Raw genomic sequence first — 15,834 nt, 5'->3', positions numbered from 1 at the left:
GTAATCAGTTCTTTATAGATCTTGGCTACTAGCCCTTTATCTGATACGTCATTTGCAAATATCTTCTCCCATTCTGTAGGTTGTCTTTTAGTTTTGTTGACTGTTTCTTTTGCTGTGCAGAATGTTTTATGTTGCTTAAGTCCCAATAATTCATTTTTGCTTTTGTTTCTCTTGCCTTTATGGATGTATCTTGCAAGAAGTTGTTGTGGCCAAGTTCAAAAAGGGTGTTGCCTGTGTTCTTCTCTAGGATTCTGATGGATTCTTGTCTCACATTTAGATCTTTTATCCATTTTGAGTTTATCTTTGTGTATAGTGTAAGAGAATAGTCTAGTTTCATTCTTCTGCACGTGGCTGTCCAATTTTCCCAGCATCATTTATTGAAGAGACTGTCTTTCTTCCAGTGGATAGTCTTTCCTGCTTTGTCAAATATTAGTTGACCATAGATTTGAGGGTCCACTTCTGGGTTCTCTATTCTGTTCCATTGATCTATGTGTCTGTTTTTGTGCCAGTACCGCACTGTCTTGATGACCACAGCTTTGTAGTACAACCTGAAATCTGGCATTGTGATGCCCCCAGCTATGGTTTTCTTTTTTAATATTTCCCTGGCGGTTCAGGGTCTTTTTTGATTCCACACAAATCTTAATGAGCAAAAGATTTAAATAGACATTTCACCAAAGAAGATATATAAATGGCTGATAAATACATAAAAAGGGAAATGCAAATCAAAACCACAGTGAGATACTACTTTATATCCACTAGTTTGAATAGAATCAAAAAGTCAGATAACAAGTGTGGTTAGGATGTGGATATTGGAGTAGTTACACTGGTGGTGGGAGTATAAAGTGGTACAGATGCTTTAGAACATGGTTTAGCAATTCTTCAAATGATTCAACATAAAGTCAACATCTAACCCACCAGTTCTACTCCTATGTATATGGATGAAACCATCTGTCTTCACTAAAACTTGTCTAAGAATTTTTAAAGCAGCATTATTCATAATAGCCAAAAGTTGGAAGCAATCCAAATGTCCACCAGCAGATGAATGAATAAACAAATTGTGGTATATCTGTACAATGGAATATTATTTAGTCATCAAAAAGAATGATACATGTGACAAAATGGATGAACCTTGAAAACATTATTCTAAGTGAATAAAGCCAGTCACAAAAGACCAGGTCCTATATGATTCCATTAATGTGAAATTCCAGAATAGGGAAATTTGTGATGATTGCACATGTATGTGAATAGACTAAAAAATTTGAATTTTACAGTTTAAATGGATGAATTGTATGGTATATGAACTATATCTCAATAAAGCAGTTTAAAAAATAGAGAAATTTAGCCACAAGATACAATTAACATATTACTGGCCTGAAGAAAGAAATGACCCATATCTTTGAAATAGCAATGCTCCCAGAACCAAGTAGGAAAATGCCTGGTGGAACCCTGCCAACCCTTCCTAAGTCATAGGCCTGGGCTCTGGAGGTGTCGAGGGCTTTATGTGATGTGTGCATCTGCTGTACTGGCGACCTGAAGAGTTGTATCTTGCTCTGCTGGCTCCACCGAGAGAGGAGTGGGTGTGGTGCAATTTATCCTGGGCACCAACTTGTGGGGCAGAGGGTGGCATGCTTTCACATTAGGGTAATTCTTGGCTACTCCTCCAAACATAGTAAAGAAGTACTGGCAAGAGGCAAAGCTTTCAGCTGGAACTGCTTACAGGTCCTTTCAAGGTGACTGAACTTGTGATATAGGTTACAGGGAAGTTTAACTTTTCATATCCTGCTTCAGCCATGTTTAAATGATTTTTATTTTTTTAAATTATTTTTTAAAAGGATTTTTAACAGGGATCTATAGCAGTCTCTGACAGGGTGCTGTCTCCAATGCTACATGATAACAAGCCCTTGCTGGGGAAGGATTGATGTCTGTAAGGATAAGCCAATAGAGAAATTTCCCCTACAGAAAAACTACTAGTCAAAAGAAATGCAGATGTTTTTTGGAAATGAATTGATAAAACATGAATAGGAGACAATTTTTACAAAATTCTGTATTTTCTGTTTTTAACAAGCTTCTAGAGGGCATTGGAAAGGTTTATTGTAGATTAAAAGTGTGATCACTGAACCACAAATTCCAATGAAGGCAATGAACAGGTAGATAAAATCAGAAAACCAACACAGAAAATAAAACTAAGAACTTCTCCCAGAACGTAGAGGGAAAAGGAGTAAAAAAATGAAAATGGTGAGAGAGGTTCCAAGGATAGAAACTGTAAATAGAATCTGTAGAAAGGAGAAATCTCAGAAGTTTGGAACAGAACAGTTGGAGTGGAAGTGATAAAGAAAAGCAGGCTTTCCTGAGTTAAATCCAGAGACTCTACCCATGTTAACTTGACCCTCATATTAACCAATGAAATGGGAAAGCAGGAATTATTACTTATTTTTTTGAATAATAAAGTAATCTGAAATACAGAGAAACAGAGGGATATGCCCGATTTCTTATCCTCATATCAGTGCAGCTAGAACCAGAGCCCTAAACTCTGACATTCAGACCAGTATTCTTGATATGCAAACATCCCAGGACATATGTGTCACTGTGAGGTTTTTAAATTGTTTATCCTGAAATAAAGTCACCTGTTAATTAATACAAATGAACTTATGAAATAATAAGACTATGTGATTGTTAAGCTTTGGCTTTGTAAGAAAGTTCTAACTTCAAGGGCCAAAATCAGCCTTGACAACTATTGCTAGAAAAAACACTACTGGAACCCATCATGGCCCCTTCCATGAGTCTCTAAATAATCCCATGATTTAATGAAGGGCTATGTTAGAAATATCTTTCTTTCCCTTGAAAAGATTCTTTCAGCAGTTGTCAAATACCTTTCATGACTTTTCTTGTTGTGAATTTAAGATCACAACCACACCTGGAAAAGAATAAAGGTCCACTGCACAATGCAGCATAAGTACATACATTTGTTAATGGAAAACAGTCATGTCCACCAGCTAATCAGTTCTCTCAGGACCAGCAGTGAGTATGCAATAAGTTGGATTCGGGCTCAGGACTCAGGTCTACATCAGAGTTGACCTTTCTCAGCATGGCATATGCCACACTCTGATGCTCAGAGCCTGGCCACAATGCTCCTATCATCTTTTGTCCTCAATGCCAGTCCTGTTCCCACTCCCCAAGTCTGGACACAGTACATGTTTGACATGGGGAGCTAGTTTGCCTTTTTATCCCTGTCTAGGACCATTCTTTATCCTTCATAAACGGCATAGGCCCTCCACCCTCCACCCCCGCCCACCCCACCAGCTAGCTTTTAGACAGTAAGGTTACCATCTAATATAATCTGCACCTGCTCAAGACCTAACACCTGTCCTTCCATCAGGAGCCCTTGAGCATTTTCAGCATATCCAGGCATTTCTGGGTTAGGTCTAGGACAGGTGGTAGCCTTGCATGAGGATGCCCTATCTTGGTTCTCACTGGGGCCCAGCTTCCTTCTGGAACAAAGACCAGCCCTTTTATGGCCAAATATGTGATGCGAAGCTGTTTGCTATAGATTTGGGAAATAGACTCATAGAAGTTGCCATAAAACTGGAGGAAGAGGCTTGTCCCTCAGAAGGGGAAAACTCTCAAGTTCCATTCAAATTAGAGACAAATCTCTGTGATTATTTCTTCTGCAAATTATATCCTATTACAAGACCCAAGAGGTGGTCATTAGTTCTGCTTAAAATAAACAAAGGGAAACAGGTTTGGGGATTCAATAATGAATTCTTCCCCAAGCCAAGAATTCCCTTTCTCTGGGAGCTAGGGACCTCTTATCCTGAAAGGATAAGAAACACTGGTTTATCTATCTCACTTACTTTAAGTTTCTTCTTCCAGGCAAGTAAACATGGCAGTCAACAACATTCTCTCACTTCTTGTCCTTCTTTCCAGGACATCAGAGTATAAAACAGAAGAGAGAGGTTCATAACTCACCAGTGTCAGGTATGTACTGTGGCCAGCCCATGCAGTTCAATCCTGTTGGGGCACTCTGGGAGAATGGATGGCTTCTTCTAGCGAGACTCAGAGACTCTGGAGAGGTAACAGTCACCTTCCTCCAACACTGGGAGAGGAGGAAAGACATAGAGAGTAAATGAAGAAAAAAGATGACAAGCTGTCATTGTCATTTCATACTTTTTTCATTGTCCGGGATCTTTGTTGTAGTAGGGTACACAGCCAAAATGTACACAGCTTCAGGAGGTGCCATTCACATCAAAATCCATGAGAAAAAAAACCCCACAAAACTTATCCTGGAGTCTACATCCTGTGTGGCCATATGTTGTAGTTGTGGCAGGATAGGTTGTCATTCAGCAATGTAAAATGAGGACTCTTGAGAAGGTCTCCAAACCCTTAAGTCCCCCCCAGCTGCTGAGTAACAAAGCCTGACATCTTTCCAAAAGCATAACTGTTTAATTAAAATTAATTTAATTAGGGGATCCCTGGGTGGCTCAGCGGTTTGGCGCCTGCCTTCGGCCCAGGGCGCAATCCTGGAGTCCCCGGATTGAGTCCCCGGATCAAGTCCCCTGTGGGGCTCCCTGCATGGAGCCTGCTTCTCCTTCTGCCTGTGTCTCTGCTTCTCTCTCTCTCTCTCTCTGTCTATGTCTATCATGAATAAATAAATAAAATCTTAAAAAAATTAATTTAATTAAAATGCAACTCATGAAGCCCCTGACGTCATAATTATGAGGCAGACCTTACCTTTCAAACTGTAAGGACCAGTGTTGTATAGAGTCTTGGGAAGAAAATGGATACTGTCCCTTTCTTTATCATCCCATCATCTAGAGACAAAATTAGCCCCTTCCAGTTTTCTCTATTTTGTAAAGTTATTGTATTAACTTAAAAATTTTCATATGTATTCAAATAAATGTTCCATTTCCTTTTCTTATGTATTACTCACACAATTAAGCAAGTATGCTTTAAAAATTCTTTTGTTGTTGTTCCTGTGATATCCTGTGGTCTGAACTCGGCGGCAGCTTGAAATTGCGTATGGATAAAAAAGAATCCAAAAGAAGCCCTCTCTGGTCTGAAGGGAAAGGGGCCCCTAGAGACTATGAACAAATGGGGGAAATATTCTCTGTTGTTTCCCTCCTGTACTGGATTCCCAGGAAATCCCATTATAGGATGGCAACAATAGCCAGACAGGCACCTAAAACTCTGAGGAAGGGGAATCTTTTATGACCTGAGGAACTGTGGTCCCAAAAGCATGGGATAGGTGGAGAATCCTGTTTCATTTTTCTCTCTCTCCTAACTGCCGCTTGGCCCCAGAGGCAGACAGGATGGCAGGAAGTATGTGGCAAAATTGGAAAACAAAAGCCAATAATCTTGCAAAAAACCAGGAATGTAAGCTCTCCTGGAATCAGGAAGTGTCTGAAAGACTGCAGAGAGGAAGGAGCTCAAGAAACTGATTCTCAAAAGTTGTTCATAAGCTACTGGACTTACCCCCAAACTGTGCATGGGTGGATCTTATCCTAAACAGAATACTTAAGTCTTTGAGAACTGAACTATGGAACAGAACATTTTACAGGTCCTAAACTGGCCACTGAGTAATCCTCATTATCCAAATAGTACTGAAAACACCTTGAAAACTGAACTGATGTAAGAAACATAGCCTCTGAAGGTTAGTAAGAACTTTTAGTCTAAATTGGATTCAATTACCTGAAAAAAATGTAATGAAAAATTGTTCTCCATAGCAATTAAACAAGGCCCAGAGTCTCATAACATAGTATTCAAAATGTCCAGGATATTATTCAAAATTGCTTAATATACAAACAACTATGAAACTCTCAATAAAGTATAAGGGAAAGGACAACTGACAGATCTCAACACCAAGATGACATGGTCATTGAAATGATCAGAGATTTTAAAGCAGCTCATATAAACATGCTCTAGGAAGTAAGGGTGACTACTCCTGAAATGAATGGAAAATAACATCAGGGAAATATAGCTAACATTTGAACAACATGGGTTTCAAATGCACAGGTGTACTTGTGGATTAAAAAAATAACTATAGTACTGTAAATGTATTTTTCTTATGATTCTCTTAGTAATGTTTTCTTTTCTCTAGCTTACTTTGTTGTAAGCATGAAGTATATAATATATATGACATAAACAATATGTGTTAATTGATTGCTTATCTTATCAGTAGACTATTAGTAACTTTTGGGGGAATCAAAAGTTATGTGGATTTTTGACTGTTTGTGGGGGGGGGGGGTTGGCATCCCTAACCCCTGTATTGCTCAAGGGTTAAATAGATGGAAAAAAGAATGCAATGGAAATATTAGAACTGACAGATATAATAACTGAAATAAAAAATTTACTGGTATAGTTTAGTTACAAAGTAAGATGGTTGAGGAAACAGTCAGTAAACTAAATAGCTCAAAAGAAATGATCTGGTCTGAAGAACAGAGAATAAAAAATATTGGGAAAAAAACAAGAGCTTCAGGGACCTGTAGAACAACAAACATTTAACATTCTGCCATCAGAGACCCTGAAGGAGAAGAAAAAGTGTGGTGCTGAACAATATCAAGAAATTTCTGAAAAGATTCTAAATGTGGTGAAAAACCTTAACATATAGTACAAGAAGCTCATCAAACTTCAAACAGGATAACCCAAGAAAATGCCCAACACAGTATAATCGAACTACCAAAGATTAGAGACAATGAAAAAATCTTAGAAGCAGCCAGAAACTAACAACAAATCAACAAATTCCTTATATAGGGAGCAATCATTCAAATGACTATAGATTTCTCATGGAGGCCAGAGAGAAGTGGAACAGTATTTTTTAAATGCAGCCCCAACTGTCAACCCAGAATTCTATATCCAACAACAACAACAAAATGCTTTAGGGAAGTTGAAATAAATACATTCTTACATGAAGAAAACAAAGAAAATTCATAGCTAGCAAACCTGCTCTAAATATACTTTGAGGGGGGGATCCCTGGGTGCCTTGGCGGTTTGGTTCCTGCCTTCGGCCCAGGGTGTGATCCTGGAGTCCCGGGATGGAGTCCCACATCAGACTCCCTGCATGGAGCCTGCTTCTCTCTCTGCCTGTGTCTCTGCCTCTCTCTCTCTCTGTGTCTCTCATGAATAAATACATCTTTAAAAGAAAAAAATAAATACACTTTGAGGAATATGTTCATATAAAGAAAAATGGTATCAGAGGGAAGCTTCAAAATTCAGGAACTGAAGGAAAAGCAATAGAAATAGTAAATATATAGGTAAGTGTAACAGGCTATTAAAGAGATTTATATGGTGGGAGGTTTCATATGTTCTACTTCAAGTAGTAAAATAACCAATTGTAAAAAGTGGACTGTGATTAGTTAAAAGATGTATATTAACCCCCACAATGACTATTAAGAAAAAAACCCACATAAAAATAGTGTAAAAAACTCAATAGGTAAGTTAAAATGAAAACTAAAAATTATCCAAATAATCCAAAAGACAGTAAAAGGAGACAGAGCAGTGAATCAGAGGAGCAAGCAGAGAACATGGTAGATCTAAATCCAAACACATCAGTAATTACATTAAATTGAAATACTAAGAACACATAATTAAAGAGATTTTCAAAATGGATTAAAGAAAAAATATACCCTCACAATATGCTATCATAAGAAATCCACTTTCAAAATAATGATGAGGGTGAAAAGTAAAAGGTAAAAAGTAAAAGGTTGGAAAACATATGCCACACAAACACTGATCAAAAGAAAACTTGAGAGGTTGCACTAATATCAGACACAACAGACATCAGAGTAAAGAAAATGACCAGGGATACCTCAGGACTTTACAAACATAACGAGAGGGTAGATTCATCAAGAAGACAGGACACCACCTAACCACAGACCTTCAAAATACATGAAGCAAAACCTGATACAATGTGTACTTGATCTTAGCCAAAAGGCTGAGAAGCGTTAAAACCTGATACAATTTAAAGGAGAAATAGAAATGCCACAATTATGGTTGGATACTTTAACACTTCCGCCACACTAATCAACAGAAAAAAGAAACATAGATAGCAAGGGGACAGGTGAAGGAACAGCATCATCCACCAAATGGAACTGACAATTACAGAATAGTCCACCCAACAATCACAAAATATGCACATGGAATATGCCTATAACCTGAGAGACTATATCCTTGATAAGCATGATAATAGTAACAGTAACAACAACAATTTAAGTTTAAAAGGACTAAACTCATACAGAATATGCTTCTTTAACCATAATGGAATTACTCTAGAAATCAGTGATAGAAAGGTAACTGGAGAGTCTTCACCTACTTAGAAATTAAGCAACACACTTCAAAATAATCCACGGTAGTAAAGTGACTACACTTTGAGAACTGTGACCCAGTATTCCAATTTCTTCAATATAGGCTCTTTTTTTTTTTTTAATTCCCAGTGTTCTGATTTTTTTAAGTACACTGTATTATTCTTCATCATACTCTTTTGATAATCATACCTATAATGTAGCTTTTTGTGTTTACTTGTAGAAACCATCAGAGCATTATGACTCAACTAGTATATAATTGACTCAACTAGTATATAATTCCCACTTCCTATTAAATTCTCAGAATTCTTTTTTCGGCCTCCAAACCTGTTAAAATCATAGAATCTCAGACTTAGAGTTCTCTAGAAATCTACTTTAATCCTGGTTGAGGGGAAATGGACCCTGTAAATGTTTTCATGGAGGCCAGATTACATCTGATTTTTTAAAACAGTCATGTCAGTTGGTGACTATATCATTTTCATAAAACTTTTTATCGAGCCATCTTTCACATGGATTACTAAAACATCCTCCTAAATCCTCTCTCCTTGCTCCACACCAGATTCATCATGGCACTCCCCTACTAAAGCCCTAAAAGACTGCCATTTCTTATAGGATCAAGCCAAGATTGACTGACATGGGGCCAAGTTTTTCACATTCTGTCTTCTAGCCTTTACAACAACCCCTGTTTCCTGCCTTTCTAAGGCACCAAGGACCTACCACGTACTATCCCCGATACTCCATGAATTCCATACTAGCACACCCTTAAAAAATTATAGAGGTATTATTGGCATATGACATAATATTAATGATTGAGGTATAAAATAATATTTGATATCTATATACATTACAAAGTGATTACCACAGAAGTCTAGTTACCATCAGTCCTCATACAAAGATAATTTTAGGATTTACTCTTTTGGCAAATTTCAAGTATTTTCTATAACATTATTGGCTGTAGTCACCATGCTGTGTATTAGATTCCTATGACTTATTTATTTTATAACTGGAAGTTTGTACCTGTTGGCCGCCTTCACCTGTTTTACCCACTTTCCACTCCTTCCCCTCTGCATCCACCAATTCTGTTCTCTGTATCTATGAGTTTTGTTTTTTAGATTCCACATATAAGTGAAATCATACAGTATTTATCTTTCTCTGTCTGACTTATTTCACTTAGCATAATCCCCTTAAGTTCTATCCATGTTGTCACAAATGGCAAGATGTCACTTTCTTTTATGGCTGAGTAATATTCCACTGTGTATTGATATCTAGTTTTGTTCTTTCTCAGGATAGGTTTGGCTATTCTTTTGTAGTTCCATACAGATTATTTATTTATTTAAAGATTTTAAATATTTATTCATGAGAGACACAGAAGGAGAGAGAAAGGCAGAGACACAGGCAGAGGGAGAAGCAGGCTCCATGCAGGGAGCCCGACATGAGACTTCATCCTGGGACTCCAGGATTGCACCCTGGGCTGAAGGCAGGTGCCAAACCACTGAGCCACCCAGGCTGCCCCCATATAGATTTTAGGAATTTTTGGTCCTAGTTTTGTGAAGAATACCCTATGTTTATTGCAGTGTTACTTATAATAGCCAAGATATGGAAAAACCCACGTGTCCATTGATAGATAAATGGATAAACAAGAAATTGTATACAATGGAATTGAATACAATGGAATATTATTCAGCCACAAAAAGAATGAAATCCTGCCATCCATGACAACATGGATGAATTATGGTATCATGTTAAGTGAAATAAATCAAGCAGAGAAAAACAGATATATGATTTCACTTACATATGGAACCTAAAAAATAAAACAAAAAAGAGAAACAGACTCATAGAAAAAAAACTATTGGTTGCCAGAGGGGAAGGGGGTGGGTAAATAGATGAAATAAAAGAAGGGGATTAAGAGGCATGACTTCTAGTTATAAAATAAATAAGTCACAGGGATGAAAAGTACAACAAAGGGAATACAGTCAATAAAACTGTAATAACCTTATGTGGTGCCAGATGGTAAATAACTTATTGTGGTATGCATTTTATAATATATCTAATTGTCAAATCATTCTGTTGTCCACCTGAAATGAATATTTTATGTCAACTGTACCTCAGTTAAAAAAAAACAGTATAGCACTGGCATAAAAACAGACACATATCAATGGAATAGAATAGAGAGCCCAGAAATAATCCCATGCATATACAGTCAACTAATTTATGACACAGCAAGCAAGAATATACAATAGGAAAAGGATGGTTTCTTCACTAAATGGTGCTGGGAAAACAGCCATGGACAGCCACATGGAAAAAGAAACTATGCTACTATCTTATACCATACCCCAAAATTAACTAAAAAAGGATTAAAGACCTATATGTAAGACATGAAACCAAATAAACTGCTAAAAGAAAACATGGGCAGTAATCTCTTGGATGTCCACCTTAGCAATATTTTTCTGATATGTCTCCCAGGCAAGAGAAACAAAAGCAAAAATAAACAATTGGGACTGCATCAAACTATTAACCTTTTGCACAGTGAAGGAAACCATTAATAAAATGAAAAGGCAACCTACTAAATAGAAGAAAATATTTGCAAACAGTATATCCAATCAGAAGTTAATATACAAAATATAAAGAACTCATACAACTCAACACCAAATAAATAATTAATCTAATTAAAAACGGGCAGAGGAATGGATATTTTTCTAAAGCGTACTAACAGACACATGAAAAGATGTTCAACATCACTGATCATCAGAGAAATGCAAATCAAAACCACAATGAGATATTACCTCACACCAGTCAGAATGGTTGGTATCAAAAGACAAAAAATAAAAGGTTTTGGCAAGTTTGTGGAGAAAAGGGAAGCCTGGTAGGCAGTTGATGGGAATTTAAATTGTTGCAGCCACTATGGAAAGGATTATGGAGGTTCCTCAAAAAACTAAACATACCATACTATTTTGATTACTATAGCTTTGTAATATAGTTTGAAATCAGGGAGAATGATACCTCCAGCTTTGTTCTTCCTTCTCAAGATTGCTTTTGCTATTTGGGATATTTTGTGGTTCCATACAAATTTCAGGATTGTTTGTTCTGTTTTTGTGAAAAAATGCCATTGGAATTTTGATAGTACTTGCATTGAATGTGTAGATTGCCTTTGATAATATGGACATTTTAACAATATTAATTCTTCGAATCCATGAGCATAGTATAACTTTCCATTTATTTGTGTCTTTTCAATTTCCTTCATTGATGTTGTATAATTTAGTGTACAGGTCTTTCACCTCTTTGGCTAAATTATTCCCTGGGATTTTGTTATTTTTGATGCAATTGTAAATGGGATTGTTTTCTTAATTTCTCTTTCTGATAGTTTGTTTTAAGTATATAGAATGCAACCATTTTTTTTTGTATATTGATTTTGTGCCCTGCAACTTTAGTGAATTTGTTTATTCTAACAGTTTTTTGGTTGAGTCTTTAGGGCTTTCTATATATGTAATATCATGTTGCCTGCAAATAGTGACAGTTTTATTTTTTCCTTTCTGATTTATATATATTCTATTTCTTTCTCTTGCCTAATTCTTCTGGCTAGGACTTCCAGTACTATGGTGAAGAAAAGTAGTGACAGTGGGTATACTAGTCTTGTTGCTGATCTTGGAAGGAAAGCTTTCAGCTTTTCACCACTGAGTATGTTAGGACATTCAAACAAACAAACAACCCAATACACTCTCCCCTGCTCCATGACATCAGGTGTAGCATGTGACTCCTTCAATTTTTGCTAAAATCTACTGTAGGATTCACTGGCCAAGTACCTTATGATTGCGAACCTTAAAGATAAAGCTGCCCATAGATAAATATCACATGGTTTTACTCATACATAGAACATAAGAAACAGTGCAGAGGCTCATAGAAGAAGAGAGGAAAAACTGAAAGGGAGAAATCAGAGAGGGGACAAACCATGAGAGACACTTAACTACAGGAAACAAACAGGGGTGTTGGAGAAGAGGTGGGTAGGGGGCTGGGGTAACTGGGTGATGGGCATTAAAGAGGGCACCTGATGTGATGAGCACTGGGTGTTATATGCAAGTGAGGAATCACTGACCTCTACATCTGAAACTAATGGTGTAATATATGTTGGATAATTGAATTTAAATAAAAAACAATAAAACTAAACTAAACTAAAATAAAAATAAAAAAAATAAAAAATAAATTAAAAAAAGAGTATGATGTTAGCACTGAGCTTGTCCTATATGGCCTCTATTATAGTTATGGTGAGGCAAGTTCCTTCTATGCCCACTTTGTTGAGAGTTCTATCATGAATGGATGGATATTGAATTCTGTCAAATTATTTTTCTACATTTATTAGGATGATCATATGATTTTATCCATTTTGTTGCCACAGTGTACTGCAATGGTGCAGCTTTTGAACCATCCTCACAGTGTTGGAATAAATCTCACTTGATCATAGTGTATGATCCTTATAATGTATTGTGATATTTGGATTGCTTCAGTATTTTATTGAAAAAAATTACATTTTTGTTCATTAGGGATATTGGAATGTAATTTTTTGTGGTGTTTTTGGTTTTGGGATCAGGGTAATGTTGGCTTTGTAAAGTGAGTTCAGAAATGTTCCTTTCTCTTTAATTTTTTGGAAGATTTTGAGAAGGATAAATATTAAATCTTTGAATGTTTGATATATAGCTCCAGTGAAGCTGTCTGGTCTTGAATTCTTGTTTGTTGGAAGGGTTTTGGTTACTGTTCAATTTCCTTAATAATAATCAGTCTATTCAAATTTTATATTTCTTCATTATTTAGTCTTGGAGTACTGCATGTTTCCAGGAATTTATCCATTTCTCCTAGGTTGTCCTCTTTGTTGGTGGATAAAAGTTCATAGTAGTCTCCTTTGAGCATTTGTATTTCTGTGGTATCAGTTGCAATGTCATTTATTACATGTATTTGTTTGGGCCCTCTTTTTTTTCCTTGGTGTCTGGCTAAAGGTTTGTCAGTTTTGTTTATTTAGAGAATCAACCCTTAGTTTCATTGATCTTTTGTACTGTCTTTTAGTCCCTATTTTTGCTCTGATCTTTATTATTTCTTCTCTCCTAATAATTTTGTACTTCATTTGTTCTTTTCCTAATTCCTTCAGGTATATGGTTTGATTATTCACTTGAGACTATTCTTGGTTTTTGAAGTAGGCCTGTATTGCTATGAAGTTCCATCTTAGAACTACTTTTCCTGTATCTCATAGATTTTTGGAATGTTGTGTTTCCATTTTTATTTGTCTTGAATTTCCCTTTTGATTTCTTTATAGTCTCATTGGTTTTCCAGTAGTGTTTTGTTTAGTCACTGATTATTTGTAATTTTTCCAGTTTCTTCTTTGAACTGATCTCTAGTTTCCTACTATTGTGGTTAGAAAAGAAGCTTGAAATTATTTCATTCTTCTTAAACTTATTGATACTTGTTTTGTGGCATAACCTACGGCCTCCTGAATGTTCTATGTACACTGTAGCCTAACCTATGGCCTAGCCTGTGATGTCTTCTGGAGGATGTTCTATGTACACTTGTGAAAAATGTGTATTCTGCTGCTTTTGGATGGAATGTTCTGTATATATTGTTAAGTACATCATGTCCAGTCTGCTGTTAGAGACCAATGGTAATAGTATAAGAGGCTTCCCTTTTCTCCGCATCCTTTCCAACATTTGTGGTTTCCTGCCTTGTTAATTTTCCCCATTCTCACTGGTGTGAGGTAGTATCTCATTGCGGTTTTGATTTGTATTTCCCCCACATCTTCTTTATCCATTCATCTTTCGATGGACACCGAGGCTCCTTCCACAGTTTGGCTATTGTGGACATTGCTGCTAGAAACATCAAGGTACAGGTGTCCCGGGCGTTTGACTGCATCTGTTTCTTTGGGGTAAATCCCCAGCAGTGCAATTGCTGGGTCCTACGGCAGATCTATTTTTAACTCTTTGAGGAACCTCCACTCTGTTTTCCAGAGTGGCTGCACCAGTTCACATTCCCACCAACAGTGCAAGAGGGTTCCCCTTCTTCCGCATCCTTCCAACATTTGTGGTTTCCTGCCTTGTAAATTTTCCCCATTCTCACTGGTGTGAGGTGGGATCTCATTGCGGTTTTGATTTGTATTTCCCTGATGGCAAGTGATGCAGAACATTTTCTCATGTGCATGTTGGCCATGTCTATGTCTTCCTCTGGAGATTTCTCTTCATGTCTTTTGCCCATTTCATGATTGGATTGTTTGTTTCTTTGGTGTTGAGTTTAAAAGGTTCTTTATAGATCTTGGAAACTAGCCCTTTATCTGATAGGTCATTTGCAAATATCTTCTCCCATTCTGTAGGTTGTCTTTTAGTTTTGTTGACTGTATCCTTTGCTGTGCAAAAGCTTCTTATCTTGATGAAGTCCCAACAGTTCATTTTTGCTTTTGTTTCTTTTGCCTTCGTGGATGTATCTTGCAAGAAGTTACTGTGACGGAGTTAAAAAAGGGTGTTGCCTGTGTTCTTCTCTAGGATTTTGAGGGAATCTTCTCTCACATTTAGATACTTCATCCATTTTGAGTTTATCTTTGTGTATGGTGAAAGAGAGTGGTCTAGTTTCATTCTTCTGCATGTGGATGTCCAATTTTCCCAGCACCATTTATTGAAGAGACTGTCTTTCTTCCAATGGATAGTCTTTCCTCCTTTGTCGAATATTAGTTGACCATAAAGTTGAGGGTCCACTTCTGTGTTCTCTATTCTGTTCCATTGATCTATGTGTCTGTTTTTGTGCCAGTACCACACTGTCTTGATGACCACAGCTTTGTAGTACAACCTGAAAGCTGGCATTGTGATGCCCCCAGCTATGGTTTTCTTTTTTCTTTATTTTTTTTTTGTCTTTAAAATATTTTATTTCTCAGTCTTCACTGGAAGTACTTACAATGAGAAGGTCTTATTAAAGTTGGTTTAATCTGCATAAGACACTTTTTTGACTTATACAAATTTAAAAAATCACAACTTAAAATGTAAAAGACATTAAATCAACATGACACCTTTAAGGACTCAGTATGTCTAACTTCCTGGGTTAATGTCACATTTGAAAGTGTTACTTCCTCAATTTTTCTGTGTGAATGACTTTTCCTTCAGAACCAAAGAAATCAATTCTCCCTAGAAAACATTTGCAATTTTTTCATAATGAAAAAAAAATCAACTTCAAATTCTTGATTTGCAAATGAATTATCCATCATGAAGTAAGGAAGAAATAGTCTTAAAAAATCAAGGTCTAAAATAGACCCACTGTAGTGAACAGTAAGAGCTAAGGGCTACTCTTATGTTTACCAAAGAAACAAATAATCCAATCATGAAATAGGCAAAAGACATGAAGAGAAATCTCACAGAGGAAGACACAGACATGGCCAACACGCACATGAGAAAATGCTCTGCATCACTTGCCATCAGGGAAATACAAATCAAAGCCACAATGAGATCCCACCTCACACCAGTGAGAATGGGGAAAATTAACAAGGCAGGAAACCACACATGTTGGAGAGGATGTGGAGAAA

The 15,834-nt window shown here is 36.8% G+C and overlaps 1 protein-coding gene across 1 annotated transcript in view; it reads right to left on the bottom strand.

Moving 5' to 3' along the window:
• Positions 1-1,802: 1,802 nt before the first annotated feature.
• The window catches only part of LOC140598958 (uncharacterized), a 56,433-nt gene continuing 42,401 nt past the window's right edge, over positions 1,803-15,834 (bottom strand). The window contains exon 3 of the mRNA XM_072757416.1: positions 1,803-4,093. Within this exon, the coding sequence (XP_072613517.1) occupies positions 3,956-4,093 (138 nt within the window). The 3' untranslated portion in view covers positions 1,803-3,955. The remainder of the gene's footprint in view (positions 4,094-15,834) is intronic.

This window comes from Vulpes vulpes, chromosome 5 (assembly GCF_048418805.1).
Source record: "Vulpes vulpes isolate BD-2025 chromosome 5, VulVul3, whole genome shotgun sequence".
Lineage (NCBI taxonomy): Eukaryota > Metazoa > Chordata > Mammalia > Carnivora > Canidae > Vulpes > Vulpes vulpes.
This window is presented reverse-complemented; position numbering and strand designations above follow the sequence as displayed.